Below are 15,694 nucleotides of genomic sequence, written 5' to 3' on the forward strand. Positions count from 1 at the left end.
GGGTTAAGGAAAGGAAGTGACCTGATATAATAACATATAAAGAGGTTGTTTTCAGGTGGCTGACAAGGTTTTCTTCTCTTTTATTCTTGCTGGGATCCTGTTGACAGTACACACCTGTCAAAGAGGACCTTTCCAAACTGCATTTGACATACGGATGGACACAATGTGATGCAGTGTGGTCAGACCTCAAAACTCAATAGCCAGGTGTCCTGGACAGCTTATTTGACTTCTCTGTGCCTCTGCCTCCTTTCAGTGAAATGGGGGAACAATGGCACCTATTACATAAGATTGTGAGTTTTAAACTGAAGCGCGTTCAACAGGACCAGGGAAATAATATTATCACTCAAAAGAAGTTAGGTGTTAGTCTATTTGTGATGGAATACCAATTTGTATTTGTGCTATCTTTCTTCCCTTGAAAAAACTCTAATATACCACTGTGAGCTTAAAGGACCTTGACTTCTCAGCAACCCTAGTTAACATAGAAAACATACCATACAGAAATTAGAATGTGAAGAGAAAGGGAACAAGTTACCTCTCAAGGTTTGGAAATATTATTTTTCATCTCTCTCACTTCCCAAAACTAGAGAACTCATCTACACAATAGAACCCATCCTTGAATGTCTTTCACTTATGCTTTTCATTGCTTTGGATTTTTTATTGCACTCTAGCTCTTTCTGCTCTTTTTTTGCTATTCCTTCAGGGCTTGGTGTTGATAAGAATGGCCCCGCAACACATTTCCTTCTTAGAAGAGGTCTGTGTATGCCAGCTATTGTGAGGGAAATGGACTGTGTTACTGACCTAATCCTATTGAATTTTGAGACCTTACTTTTCAAACGTTTTAGTGCCATGGGAACAACTGCTGAGAATCACCATATCGCCTATTTTGCAAACATCTATAAATGTATAGCCACAACCATCAGAGCTCCTATCCAGCCAGAAACTGCAGAGATCAAATACTAAGACTGTATGGTGCTGTTCATATCTGATAGGGAGGGTGTTCAGAGTCCTTTACCTGCCATTTTGAATTCCTTGTCTTGGGAGTTTAGTTATTTGCCCACCTTCTGAGCCATCCCCAGTGACCTCTCTACCAGTACTCCCCTCCAGGAAAGGGCACTTGCCATTCACTTTTAGGAGACAGACAGCAAAGGCAGAGCATTACTGGCCTTCCCGTGGTGTTTCTCCCTGAATGTCCACCCTGCCAGGATGTAAATGCCAGAGTAGCCACCTTGTGTGCCAAGCATTTGCTGTAGACTCATAATGTTGACTCAAAATAGCCACAGACTCTTAGACCCACCAGAAACTGCTAAAGTCAAATGGAGTTGTTCTCAGGTTCAGTGAAGTCTTCGCCTCCTCTGGCTTCCATTCTGTTCATCGAAGTGGTCAGGTGACTTATATTGCTGAGGCATAATTTATTCCAATCTCATGAAATAATCTGAAATATATTTGTCAGGGAGAAAAGAAAAACAGAATTGATAAATTTCTCATTTAAAACCTTGGTGACTTCTCATTTAAACTTGGTGACTTCCTTCTTCTATTTTGCCCCCTCCCCCTCAAAAAAAAAAAAAGTACAAGATTTGAATGAACATTCAGGAGCATCTTGATTCATTACCCAAGAATGCCAACCCTCAGCCAAGCAATGGCCATTAATATCCTTAAATTCACCCTATTAAGCCTCCCTGGTGGTCTGTGGGTTAAGTCTCAAGGAATTTCATTAGAATAGCCAGAGCAAGCAGGTCAGGCCCGGGGTCACACGTGAAGGAGAGAAGAGACAGGAAGGAACAGGCAAACTGCACCAGGGGGAGAAGGGGGGGCCCTTCCCTTGCACTTTTTTTCTTTCTGAAATCAACTTAGAATAATCTTTGTGTTTAATTTAATTGTCATATTTTAACACTAAACTGTTTGAGCTCTTCCAGATGCTTGTACCTAATTTTAGCACTGAAAAGAGCCTCACCTAATTCATTTTTCTGTCCTAATCTATTTTGGTTTTAGCCCAGGTCGGTGGGCAAGAAAATCGTGATGACTAAGGTGAATGCCATCACCAGCTGAGCTGCTAATACTTACAAAACCCTTTATTTTAAAAACCCAAATTTAGTTATATAAACATTAAAAACAGTCCTCTGTCACTTTCGATGAGCCTTGCCTCTTGGCAAAGTGGTACAGCCATGTTCGTAAATGACATTTTGTGAAGTTGCTTATAAATTAGAGAGAAGTGGGATTTCCTGATTCGGGGAACTTGTGTGCATTCTTAGATTAATCATTAGATTCAAAACAAACAAGTCTTTGGTGTTTCACAATCACACCTCCATGAGAAGATTGAGCTGAATGCCCCCATGTTCCAGGTTCTCCACCAGGAGAGATCTGAAAACACACCCAGATCCAACCCCCACCCCAGCCCAGTTAAATCCATTTCTCTTAGGTTGGGACTTCAGAATGTGTTAAAAACTCCCCAATAATTGTAACCGGTAGCCAGAACTGAGAACCATAGCCTTCCATAGGACAGTCACTGGGAGCTAGGATCACATTCTGGCTGCCTGGGGTAACCGACTGAGTTGAGTCGGGCAGCAAAGCCTCGGGCAGGGAAACATAAAATGGGGAGCTGCCTAATGTTGGGAGCAGCAGTTCAACTTCAGCACTTCAAGGCAACTCTGAAACTGAGTGATCGTGGTCCTAGTTTCATTCTGCAAAAACCCTTGCAAAGATGCCTCCCTTTTGATGAATTGAAAAGGAGTTAAAGCAATACCCTTTCACACTTCTTCAAATAATCTTCAAAATGGAAGCCAGGAATGGGAATCATACAAATATGAATAGTATTTAATATTTTTATATAGTTAATATTAACAGTATAGTTTATACACATGTGTACAGACTTATTCTTACACTCATTTATTCACTGAGTTCCTGCTTTGTGCCAGGTATTCCATAAGGTACTAAGGAAATAGAGACCAAAATAGTTATATTCCCTTCCAGAGGGATCTTGAAACAAGTAATCACAAGGGAGTCTAAAGCTAAGAAAGGGCAAGTGAATTTCTCTTTAGAACTTGAGCCTGGAATCTCTCTGTGAAGATACCTACTAGGCATTGAAGAAAGGGGGAATTGTTCTTCCTGGTGCTGGAACATCTGATTCACCTACAATAGCCATTGTCATCAGAACGGTTTTCAGAATAGGTGGCACAGGCCTGTGTATCTAGTGAAGAAAACAGAAAGCACATTGGCCACCCTGATTTTCAGGGGTCACCATTGGGAAAACTCTGTTTGCACAAAGATGGACTCAGGGTTGTTGTTTTTATTCTTGTGAACAAATAACAAGCTGTTAAGTACACAGTGAAGTATTTCTCCACAAGCTAGAAATGTAGCAATTGATCGGATCCGGTTTCACTCGTCCCCTGTGTGACCTTAGATTGCAGTCATTGAAATCTCCAGCCTGTATATCAGGAGAATGGCACGCACATGCCAGGGAATATGGACCAACAGCCATGGGCAGCTTTGTGGGAGGTGACATGAATGGTCCCAGTAAGTGATTAGACACAGCGATATCAGAATGTAGGGTCTGTTTTCATGGGGAGGGTCAAAGTATATGCAGAAGTCCTAAGGAAGAATGATAGAAATTTATGTTGTGGAAAGAATGGGAGGAGGCTTTGTCAGTGAAGAGGGAAAAGAAAAATTACACAAGAACTCATTGATAATTGGTCAAGAGAAATGAGAGGTGACTGAAGTGGCCCCTCAGATGTGCCACTATTGCTCCGTGTCCAAGCCTCAGCCAAGCAATGGCCATTAATATCCTTAAATTCACCCTATTAAGCCTCCCTGGTGGTCTGTGGGTTAAGTCTCAGTACTATCACAGCAACAGCCTGAGTTTGGGAGCTGACTCTCGTGTGCCACCAGACCTCTCCTGTCTCACTCACTGCTCCCCTCAGCAGTGTATTTCAGTAGATCTGCCTATTGTGCTCCCCACTCTGTCGCTGGTGAATCTTCTCACCCCCTGTAACTCTGGCTTACACCCCAGTTTTTCTACCAAAAGTAAATAAAATCTTTAAAATAAAATAAAATGAATGCATCCTGTTTTTGTTGAGTGTTTTGCTATTTATAAAATGCCTGAGTGTGTATTGCCTCCACAAATCCTCAAAAGAACCCTGAGAAGTGTTTTTGAAATCAGTGTGTAGAAAAATATGGACACTGAAGCTCACAGTAACTTGTCCAGAATCACAGAGTCAGTTAAAAGGCAGCAGCAGGCTTCCCCTCGTGGCGCAGTGGTTGAGCGCTGGGCTGCGAGGTTGCCCGCAGCCTCTGCAGCGCCGGTTCGTTCCCCGGCCACCGGCAAGGGTCCCACAAAAAAAAAAAAAAAAAAAAAAGCAGCAGCAAATCTCCAAATCAAATATTTGGCTCCACATCCAGTAATCTGCAATGTTAAGATACTTCTGGTCCTGATCCTAGTATGCTCCTGAACATTTGTATTATTCCACATACTGCATGTGACTCTTTTATTTCTTCTTCTCTGTGAAGATTTATAATGTTATGTTTATACTCTCAAATATGCATGGACATTCAATAGAGTTTTAGGTTTTTTAAAAATCTGATATAAAAGAAATTTTAAATTCCATCTTTCTGTACCTGTTGATATCTATAACACAGGCATTTGTCACATATTTTTCTTCCTGTCCATAAGAAAGAGCTTTTAAATATTTAGATCCTGAGCATTATGGAAGGATATTCTAATTATGTTCAGAGAAAGGAAGTACAATTGCTTAGGCTCTAACTACTCCCTCACTTGAGGAAGTCACGCAAAAGAAATGGATTAATTTGAAAGATAGCACAGAATAAGAAAAATATTAGAAACAAGAAAAGGCCATTTTTCCTATAGAGGCTCATTTCATTCTATATACCATTTCCCTGGGATATCTGCCAATTTTTAGCAGGAAGAGTAATGTTATCCATTTTTTTAAATTCCACTCTTGAGTATTATGGAGATAAATAGCTAAATAGTGAAGAAATAACTTTCTTTCACAACAGTAGCTTAAGAGAGGTAAAAAAGGCTCAAATGCAGATGTGTTTGGTGACGTGAGAAAACTCAACCATGAATGAAAAATTCAGTATCTTTATAGATGCCGTTTTAGAAAAGTATACCCTTTGGCATTAACACTAAAAGGAAAGCTGTCCATATACGAAAGTGAGGAAAAGGCATGTGGAAATTAATGGATTTATTTGCTAACCCTAGAAATTTTCTACTTACAAATGTACAAAGGAGAAAAAAATCCTTGTTCTGTTTTTCTGCAGGACCAATGCAGGAGACCATTTATGATTTCTGGAGGATGGTGTGGCATGAAAACACTGCAAGCATAATAATGGTGACCAACCTCGTGGAAGTGGGGAGGGTAAGTCAGCTATCCACTTAAGTGGCCATTTGTTCCTCATTTAGTTGGAAGGCAGGCAAGAGCAAGATTTTGAAGTATTTTGTGTACTCCAGAAAACATTAACTACTACAGCTTCTCCTATCACTTGCTTATAAATTATCAGTAAACATAGCCTGAATTGCTTTCATTTGTTGCGATAGCAACAGACAGGAAAGGCACTCAAGATTTAAAAGCAGTTGTTATCTGGCTATATTGCGCACACACAAACACCTCTAAGCATGAATGCTGGTTGTTGGGTGTCAAAACTCAATGGGTGCTGTGTTAGACATACTGTATTCCCTAACTCAGGGAAATTGACTCTAAAAACAGTGTGCAGCACTGGATTCACCCTTAGATTAGAATTACAGCATCATCTCTTGCTTAGATTTTACTTTCCTGTGCCTCATTTTTCTAACCTGCCAAATGGAGATCATGATCTGCCCCTAGGGTTTTACATTATTTTATCTGCATTAGCTGTTAATGAATGCTATCTTTATTTAACCAGGAATCTCCTAAGCAGTTATAATCTTGGCAGTGGTATGCTATAGGATTATCTACAAAAAGAAATTTTAAAATGAGAAAATAGACAGGTTGTGATTGCCTTTTTTTTTTTTTTATAGTAAGTTCAAGTCCATGGTTCTGCTCAACTCAAAAGCAGGAACCATTACTTCTTCAAAAAGTTGGTATTGTGAGATTTACCCTCAACAAAGGCAACCTGGCTTTTAGCCTAGTATTGAAATACTGGGGCAGAAGTCATAAAGGAGTTGGCTCTTAAAATTCTCGGTCAACCTCAAATAGATAGATAGATAGATAGATAGATAGATAGATAGATAGATAGATAGATAGATAATAAAGCAAGTGAAGAATGAATTCCTGAAATTTACAACATGGATGAATGTGGAGACATTATGCTAATGAAGTAAGCCAATCACAAAAGTACAAATGCAGCTTGATTTCACTTAAATGAAATCTCGAAGAATCAAATTCATTAAAGTAGAGAATACAATAGTGGTTGACAGGGTCTACGAGAAGGGGGAAGTGGAGAGTTGATTTCAATAGGTATAAAAGTTCAGTCATGCAAGATGAATAGAGATCTAGTAGATTTGCTGCAAAAAAAATGCTTATACAATATACAGATTCAGTGCAATCCATATCAAAATTTCAATATCATTCTTCAAAGAACACAAAAATTACTGAAATTTATATGAAACCACTAAAGATTCTGAAAACAAAGCAATCCTAATGAAAAAGATACACAGCAGTATCACAATCCTAGACTTCAAAACTGCAAGGCTATACTAATAAAAACAGTATGGTATCAAAATATAGATGCACAGGGCCTCCCCTGGTGGCGCAGCGATTGAACGCTGGGCTGCGAAGCTGCCCGTAGCCTCTGCAGTGCCGGTTCGATTCCCGGCCACTGGAGAGGGTCCCATATGGCGCAACAGACCTCTCCTGCCGCACCCGCTGCTCCCCTCAGTAGTGTGTTTAATCAGTCTGCCTGTTCTGCTCCCCGCTCTGGCTCTGGTGAATTCTCTCACCCTCCCGTGCTTCTGACTGTAACCAGTGCTTGTATAAATAAATAAATAAATCTTAAAAAAATAAAATAAAATATAGATGCACAGATCAATGGAAGAAAACTGAGAGACCAGAAATAAACATACACTATATGGACAGTTAATTTATGACAGAGGAGTCAAGATTACATGATGGAGAAAGGAGAGTCTCTTCAAAGTGATCTTTTTTTTTTAATCTTAAAAAACTAAAAATGAAAATGCCATTTGACCCAGCATTCCCATTCTTGGCATCTATGAAAAATAACATAAAGCTATCAATGCAAAAATCTATATTTTCTACAATGTTCATAGCAGCATTATTTAGAAAGGATATGGAAGCAGCCTAAATGTCCATCACCAGACAGTTGGATCAGGAAGATGTGGTGTATCTACACTGTGGAGTACTATTCAGCCATAGGGAAAGATGAAATGTAGCCATTTATAGCAAAATGACAAGAATCCAAGGGAATTATGTGTAGTAAAGCAAGTAAGAACAACAAATACTGGAAATTACATGCCTCATATCTATGATCAGCTTTCAAGGTTTATCTTTGTCTGACTTTGTTTGCTTTCTCTATATTCAACATATAGGTGAAGCCACCTGTTATTTATCTTTATCCTTCTGACTTATGTCACCTAGCATAGTCCTGTCAACACCATCCATGTTGCTGCAAATAGCACGAGTTTATTTTTTTGATGGCTGAGTAGTATTCCATTGTGTATATATACCACATCTTCTTGATCCAGTAACCTTTTGGGGGGCATTTGGGTTGTTTCCATATCTTGGCTATTGTAAATAGTGCTGCAATAAATATAGGGTTGCAGTGTATTGGGGTTTTGGGGGTAGACTCATAGGAGGGGTTGTATGGCAGTCAATTTCTAGTGTTTTGAGGAACCTGCACACAGCTCAGTAAACTGTTTTAAAAATGATTCTCTGAATGTATCAGGAATTGCAAACAAAAAATAAAAGAGACACTAAGAACGGGGGACATTTAAAATCCTAGCAAAAATGGCAAATCAGCCTTGGTGCTTCTGAAGACCTCTGTGAGACACACTTTAAGCTGGACCACATCTTAGTGAAGACAGCTTAATTCCAAAGACCAGTCAAGTTTCTTCCTAGCAAACTTCATCCAAACCAGTTCCTGAGAAAGGAATCACACAAGGATGTTTTAGAGAGAAGCTTTGAAAAGCTATTACTTCCTCCTGCAAACATCCAGAAATTCTAAATAAAATACATGTTTTTAATTTGCCTGTGTATATCTCAAATGTATATAAATATATATGTTAAAAATTATTTAGTTTAGGGCCTCCCCTGGTGGCACAGGCAGTTGAGCGCTGCGCTGTGAAGCTGTCCGCAGCCTCTGCAGCTCCAGTTCGATCCCGGCCAACCGGCGAGGGTCCCACGTGGTGGGGCAGACCTCTCCTGTCTCGCCTGCTGCTCCCCTCAGCTGTGTATTTCAGTCAGTCTGCCCCTTCTGCTCTCCTCTCTGTCTCTGGTGAATCCTCTCACCCTCCCGTGCATCTGGTCTGTACCTCAATTCTTGTATGAAATAAATAAATCTTTAAAAAAATTCAATTATTTTAACTCTCAAGAAAGTAAACTACTAGAGACCAAAAATAAAATGAGGACTTAGAAAGAAAGAGGACATCCTGCAGCAGCCCTTTGGAGCTGGGTAGGCTGGAATGTGTCAGTATGGGTGAGAGTTGAGGGCTCAATCTTCACAATCTTGAATCTTGGGTCTTAAAGCCTACCAAGAATAGGAGATAACATCTTGAACCTGTGCATTGCTAAGAATTTGAACTGAGGCTGTCACATAAAATCAAAACCATGGAGGAAGGGGTAATTAATTACATGAAGGTAGTAAAAAGGTACACACTTCCAGTTATAAGGTAAGTAAATACGAGGGTTGTAATGTATAATATGATGACTCTAGTTAGCACAGCTCAATTGTGTATTGGAACATTAAGAGAGTCAATCCTAAAAGTTTTCATCATAAGAAAAACAACACTTCACTTCTTTTTTTTTGCACCTGTATAAGATAATGGATATTAAGTAAATTTGCTATGGTAGTCATTTCCCAATATGTGTAAGTTGAGTCATTATGCTGTGCACCTTAAACTTACACAGTGCTGTACCTCAGTTATAGATTAATAAAACAAGGAAGGAAAATTTTTAAAAATGCAAATAATTTTGAAACTTTATTTTTTTGAAGATTTATTTATTTATTTATTTATGTATTTATTTATTTATTTATTTATTTATTTATTTATACAAGCAATGGGTACAGTGAGAAGCGTGGGAGGGTGAGAGAATTCACCAGAGCCAGAACGGGGAGCAGAGCAGGCAGACTGAAGAAGCACACTGCTGAGGGGAGCAGCGGGCGGCAGGAGATGTCTGCTCGCCATGTGGGACCCTCGCCGGTGGCTGGGGATCAAACCAGCGCTGCTGAGGCTGCGGGTAGCTTCGCAACCCAGCGCTCAACCGCTGCGCCACTGGGGAGGCCCTAATTTTGAAATTTTAGAGGGTAGGCATTCAGGAAAAAAGGGAAAATGGAAAGAAACAAAAGAAGTAGAGGAAAACCAGCCAGCCCTGAGCACAGGGAAATGACAAGGAAGCAAATCTGTCTCCACTTAGGATCTGTGTGAGAAAGCACAACTACTAACTCATGGGTCAAAGTAAAACACCCGAATATAAATCAGAAAATAGAACTGGGAATCCTAAAGCATCATGTATAGAAAAGACATACTAACAAGGCATCTAATTTAAGAAAATAGATGAACAGAGTAAAACCAAAGGGAATTAATAAGTATAACAGCAGAAAATTATATAAAATCAAAGGAACAAAAATAAACATCAACAGAATCAAATAGGTTTTACAAAAAGACTAATGAAATAGACAAACATCTGGTAAGCAGAGGTAAAGGAAAACCACAAATAACCAATATTAGGAGTAGGATAGAGCTTTTTTATAATAAGAGATTATATCAATAATAATAAATTTTAAATTTTAGATAGATTAGATGTTTTCTTAACAAATATGTTATTCCAAAACTGTCTCAAAAGAAACAAATTCTGAGTAAACAGTAATTTTTTTTGTTTGTTTTGTTAAAGATTTTATTTATTAATGCATACAAGAACTGCGGCACAGGCCAGAGATGTGGGGGGTGAGAGGATTCACCAGAGACAGAGTGGGGAACAGAACAGGCAGACTGACGAAATACACTGCTGAGGGGAGCAGCGGGCGAGACAGGAGAGATCTGCTGCACCATATGGTTAGCTCCCTGGTCGGAGCTCGAACTCATGCTACAGTGGCTGCAGATAGCTTCATAGGTTGCGTCTTAACCCCTTGGGCCACCAGAAGGCCCAAAAGTAATTATTTTAAAAGTTAATTATGGTTAAGAATTGACAAATGTAAAAGCACCAGATCCACACAGTACTTACAGATATGTTCTAGTAAATATTGAAGAAATGGATAGTTTAGATCTTGCAAAAATTATTCCTAATAGAAGATATAAAAGACATTTTATTTTCAGATGCTGATATAACCTTGATATCAAAAACGACAAGGTCTTAGGAAGAAGGAAAATTATCAGTACCACAAATTGAGAAGAGATAAGTAAACCAACAGATCAAAACAGATAGCGCAGATACTGACTGTAGACAGAAGTAGGAAAATATGCAGTGGTAGAAAAAGCATGAATTTTTCAATCAGTTACACTGGCACAATTTGTTATCCATGTAGACCAAGAAAAAGTCTTCATAAAACACCCAAAAATGAATACCAGATAAAGACCAAAATATAACAAATAAAGCTTTAAAATTTTAGAAGAAAATATGGATGACCTTTCTCTTTCTTCTAAGAATATTTCAAAGATTCCAGAAGCTCAATATGTGAAGAAAATGATGGGAGGGAAAATTTGACTTTTTTAAAATGTAAAATTTTCGGTCTCCCCTCGTGGCTCAGGCAGTTGATCACTGTGCTGTGAAGCTGTTCCCAGCCTCAGCAGTGCTGGTTCGATCCTGGCTGGCCGGTGAGGGTCCCACATGGTGCAGCAGACCTCTCCTGTCGCGCCCACTTCTCCCCTCAGCAGTGTATTTTGTCAGTCTGCCTGTTCCCAGCTCTGTCTCTGGTGAATCCTCTCACCCTCCCGCACACTGGCCTGTACCCTGGTTCTTGTATAAATAAAAAAATAAAATAAAATAAAATGTCAAATTTTCTATATGACAAAGGGTGTAAGTGACAAGAGAGATACTTGTAAAATATAAACACAAGGTATTTTATTTGTTAAAAGTATAGAAATTATTTTTGTTCTTCAATCCCCTCTCTGCTGGGGGAAAGAGTAAGCGCCCCAGGCCTAGGTGGCAGCAGGTGGTGGCCCGGTGACCAGCCTGGACCAGGTCACGGGGCCTCTCCATCATCAACCTGGGAAGTGGTGTGCAGTAGCACCTGCATCACAGTGCTCTTGTAAAGATTTAGTGAGTTTCTACTTGTCGGGTGGGTACAAAAGTCTCCATTCCATCCTGAGCACTCGATAAATAACAAGCCTAAGACCTGCATGTGCATTAATCACCTTTTCTCCCCACCCATTTTGCTATGAAAGCAGTAATAACTACTGGGGGGGGAGGTATTTGGAGGGGATTCAAATCCACTAGAAAGCAAGCTCCTTGGAGGAAGAGACACTTTGTTCTCTCCCTCCTGCATGGTGCCTGACACTCAAGTGAAATGAATGAGTGAAAAGTCTTTCCACTTAGCATCAGAAAGCAATTAGCATATGCTGTTACCTATGATATAATTATGCTAAATATTTCATCTGTTTCTAGTCCTTGAGTTTCTTTCTGGCCATTGGGTTTCTGCCCCTGAAATGTAGGCTCAATTCCAAATCATTATTCATTTCACAACTATTTGTCTACTGCCTACATGTTCCCAATGTGGAGAGAAGGGGGACCCGGAGGCCACTCTTGCAGAATCTGACCTTCAGAAAGCTGTGTGCCAAGAAAGTCATTCACCACCTAAACTGTTGAATATTTGCATTAGAGCTCATTTAAAATAATCTTAAGATTAATTATTTTGGAAAGTAGAAAATTGTTAAAAATAACAATTCCTGGATTTTTAAAAATAAAGGCTGAGCTGCAATTCCAGAGTATCTGATCTCAGCTTCAGAGGCACGCTATTTGCATATATAAGCCCTTGTACTCAAGGAACGATGATGATAGCATAGTCTTTGGCTGAAAGCACAGGCGGAAATTGTTCTTTACAATTACTACAGAAAAAAAAAAAATGCACTATCACAGTCTCTTGGTTATGGCACATTTTGCAAGAAGCCAAGTTTCATTTCAAGTTACCTGAATTTGGGAAAATAAAAAGGCCTTATAGGGGCCTCCCCAGTGGCGCAGCGGGTTGAGCGCAGTGCTGTGAAGCTGGCCGCAGCCTCCACAGCACTCATTCGATCCCGGCCAGGGAGAATCCCACATGGCGAGGCAGACCTCTCCAGCCTCGCCCGCTGCTTCCCTCAGCAGTGTATTTTGGTCAGTCTGCCTGTTCTGCTCCTGGCTCTGTCTCTCACCCTCCTACGACTCTGGCTTGTACTCCAGCTCTTGCATAAAGAAAAATAAATCTAAAAAAAAAAAAAGGCCTTGTAATGGCAGTCACTGTTTCTTCCATCAGGCAATGGGACTCAATGCAGGGTGGTCTCTTGATTTTTATGATGGAAACGATTCTTCCTAACAAATAAGCAAGGGAATCCCAGCTGTCCGTATGCAGCTGAAGGGGAGAGGGTGACTAAGTTTCAGATCTAGCCATGAATGTCAGCCCAAAGACTTAATCATTTTAGGTCTGGTAAGCTTGTTGTAAAAATCCTTCAAATCCTTACCAGGTTTGTGGATGTGGCAAGCTGGGGAGAGCCCTCCCCTCCTCCCCACCAGCGCTTGGATGGCTGTCTTCCACTAGTGTGAAGTTAATGGCGTCTGTCCTTGAAATGTCGGGTTTGATTTAGGGGTTTTGACACTAGGTCACATTGCCTCAGGGAGGTGGGGGGTGTGGGGCTGGTGCTTATTCCAGGCATTTCCCATTGTTAATGCTGCAACATTTGTTGAGCAACATTTTTCCGTTGAGTTCCGGTGTTCCATGCTTAAAAACAGCAACAACAAACAAGCTAAGATATGGGAACGACGTGGTTTTGAAGGGCAACAACTACCTACTTAACATGTTGACTGCATGTGGCGTGTCCTTCATGAATTAGGCATGAGCAAGGTGGATGCCAGTTTGTTTACACACTCTTTCTGCCGATTCATTAAGCCAGAGCTGGGAACCTGATTTCCCCTACTTTTGCCCTGCAGCACTCTGCATTAGGCGGCCATAATTGCCCGTGTTGGAGCCACTGAGAGGCCTTCTCTGTCGCAGCACCTGGTGCAGAAGACGGGATGCTGCACTTCCCCCCACCGGGGTTCCCGGTACATCTGCCAGGACCTATCATTATCTGAGACTTCCTTGTCACCACCATGCCTCCCCTTTCGGCCCTTGTGTTCTGGGAAGAGACCCTTGCCGGTTTGCCTGGCACCTGCCAGCGGCTGCACACCTGGCATTTAAATTGCGCTGGGATGTGTTGTGATTGTTTATCCTCCTTAATGAACCCGCCTGGGGGACCTTCAGCTTCCCATCCATTCGCCCGTTTCCCAGGCATTCCCATTTACACTGTTTGTGAGTAGATTCAGAAATTCTGTTGTGTTGGTATACTAATCCATCTGCCAAAAGTCTTATAATCAAATCTGCAGGACTCCCAAAGGAGGTTTTTGCACCGGTAATTTAAGCTAATGATTTCGAAACATATTTAGTAAGTTTTATGACGAGCTCATTAGAATGCGACTGTTTATTAAAAATCCAAATGAGGTCTCATAGTCATTTAGGGAAATTATTGTTGAGGTGCTCTGGACAGTTCTGATAACGGGTGATGAAGTGTTCTGGAGCTAAGAGAGGTAGAGACCAGAGCGGGTAACCTCTCTGGATACAGAGGATGGGACAGAAGCACCTAAGCAGATGCTTTAAAGGTGTTTATTTACCCCAAGAGATTGACCTAAAATTCCATTTACAACCTTTGTCAATAAAAGAGCACTGAAAGAAAACAATTTCAGATGAACACTAGATATCAGAAGTAACTTTCTAATCCACATGCAAGGAAGTTATATTAAGCTTCTAAGGTTCCTGTCATGTAAACAAGGACATCCGCTTTCCTGAAAAAGTCACCAGGACCAGGACTAATGGAAGAAGTTAGAAGATGAAGAAGATTAGAGTTAGAATTGCCTTTTCATAAAATGTTGAGATATTGCTTAATAATAAGAAAAAAATAGGTACTACCTAACAGAACAAAATACTACTACTGCTAATACTACTATTACTTTTTCAAAATCCCTTGAATTTTTCCAAGACATCAGACTCATACATGAAAAGGAAAAGGCAAATTATTTTCATAGACACTGCTGAAATTTTTCTCTCTGCAGCTCTCGCTGTTACCATTCACAGATCTTTTTAAATGAACTGAGTATTTCAGATTGATATTTGTTTCTTGTGTAATTAGCATCTTAGCCTTTGATTAATTTATATATGTTCCACAAACATTCCTCTCCATTTCTATCTATCATCAACCCTCTCAGCTATTATATTAATGTAGCTGATCAAATCCTCCATAATGTTAACACAAAAGTAGGAGAGAATGTAGAAGTCTGTGCTGTAGCCCCGTCCTGCCAGCAGGGCACCAGCTGGTACTGAGCCCTCAGCAACAAGGGAGGGACCTTGAGCAGACCCCTCTGAGCCCCATCCAGTTCTTCCAGGAAAGGCGACTCCCAAACTGCCCCGCTGAATCTTTGGCATATTCTCTTTTCAAAGATTTCACTTGCCCTCTAAAAAGTTAGAAAATCAACCAAAGAGCCTGACTTGTCTTGTTCACAAAATAGCCCAAAAACAGACTTTCTGATCCTTTTTTAGCACATTTAAATGGTTCACTTACTGTGTCCGTAGCACTAAGAAAGACAAAGATATTAATAATTCATTTTTCTTCAAAGAACATAAAATATGGTAGCAGAGAAACACATGTAAGCAATCAACTATAATGCCTGTGTAGGAACTGTGTCAGCGCTAGAGCGGGAACTGGCGGGGACTAGGGCTGCCTTGCAAATCCAGGGGGGCTTCCGGGAGAATGTGGTGAGGAGGCATTAATAGCAGTAAGGATTTTAAGTGACAAGAATGAAACAATAGGCACATTAGGGAAAACACAGACAAAGGAAGTAAGTAGCAAACCTGGAAAAAGGGGTTGACCTGGCAGGGCTGTGTTACGAAAACTGACGTGGGAAATGCAGCGAACCTGAAGCTGGAAAACAACCCCAGCTTGTCAGTGGGGTCTAAAATGCCCTTCTGGGGCTTCCCTGGTGGCGCAGGCAGTTTAGCGCAGCACTGTGAAGCTATCTGCAGCCTCTGCAGCGCAGTTTCAATTCTAGCTGGCCCGGAAGATACCCACCTGGCGTGGCAGACCTCTCCTGTCTCGCCCACTGCTCCCCTCAGCAGTGTGTTTCAGTCCGTCTGCCTGTTCTGCTCCCAGCTCTGTCTCTGGTGAATTCCTCTCACCCTCCCACACCTCTGGTCTGTACCCCAGTTCTTGTATGCATAAATAAATAAATCTTTAAAAAAGAAAAAAAAATAATAAAATGCCCTTCTGGGAGCAGACTAAGGAGGACGCAGGATGGCAAAGTATGTTTAATTG

The 15,694-nt window shown here is 40.7% G+C and overlaps 1 protein-coding gene across 4 annotated transcripts in view; it reads left to right on the plus strand.

Annotated features, from left to right (window-relative positions):
- The window catches only part of PTPRM (protein tyrosine phosphatase receptor type M), a 796,148-nt gene that overhangs the window by 728,458 nt on the left and 51,996 nt on the right, over window positions 1–15,694 (plus strand). For all 4 annotated transcript variants that reach the window (XM_054694205.1, XM_054694203.1, XM_037508822.2 and 1 more), the window contains one exon: window positions 5,272–5,369. In XM_054694205.1, coding sequence (XP_054550180.1) covers window positions 5,272–5,369 — 98 coding nt within the window. The remainder of the gene's footprint in view (window positions 1–5,271; window positions 5,370–15,694) is intronic.

The sequence above is a fragment of the Talpa occidentalis genome, unplaced genomic scaffold (assembly GCF_014898055.3).
Source record: "Talpa occidentalis isolate TD23 unplaced genomic scaffold, MPIMG_talOcc4v2.1 talOcc4.13, whole genome shotgun sequence".
Lineage (NCBI taxonomy): Eukaryota > Metazoa > Chordata > Mammalia > Eulipotyphla > Talpidae > Talpa > Talpa occidentalis.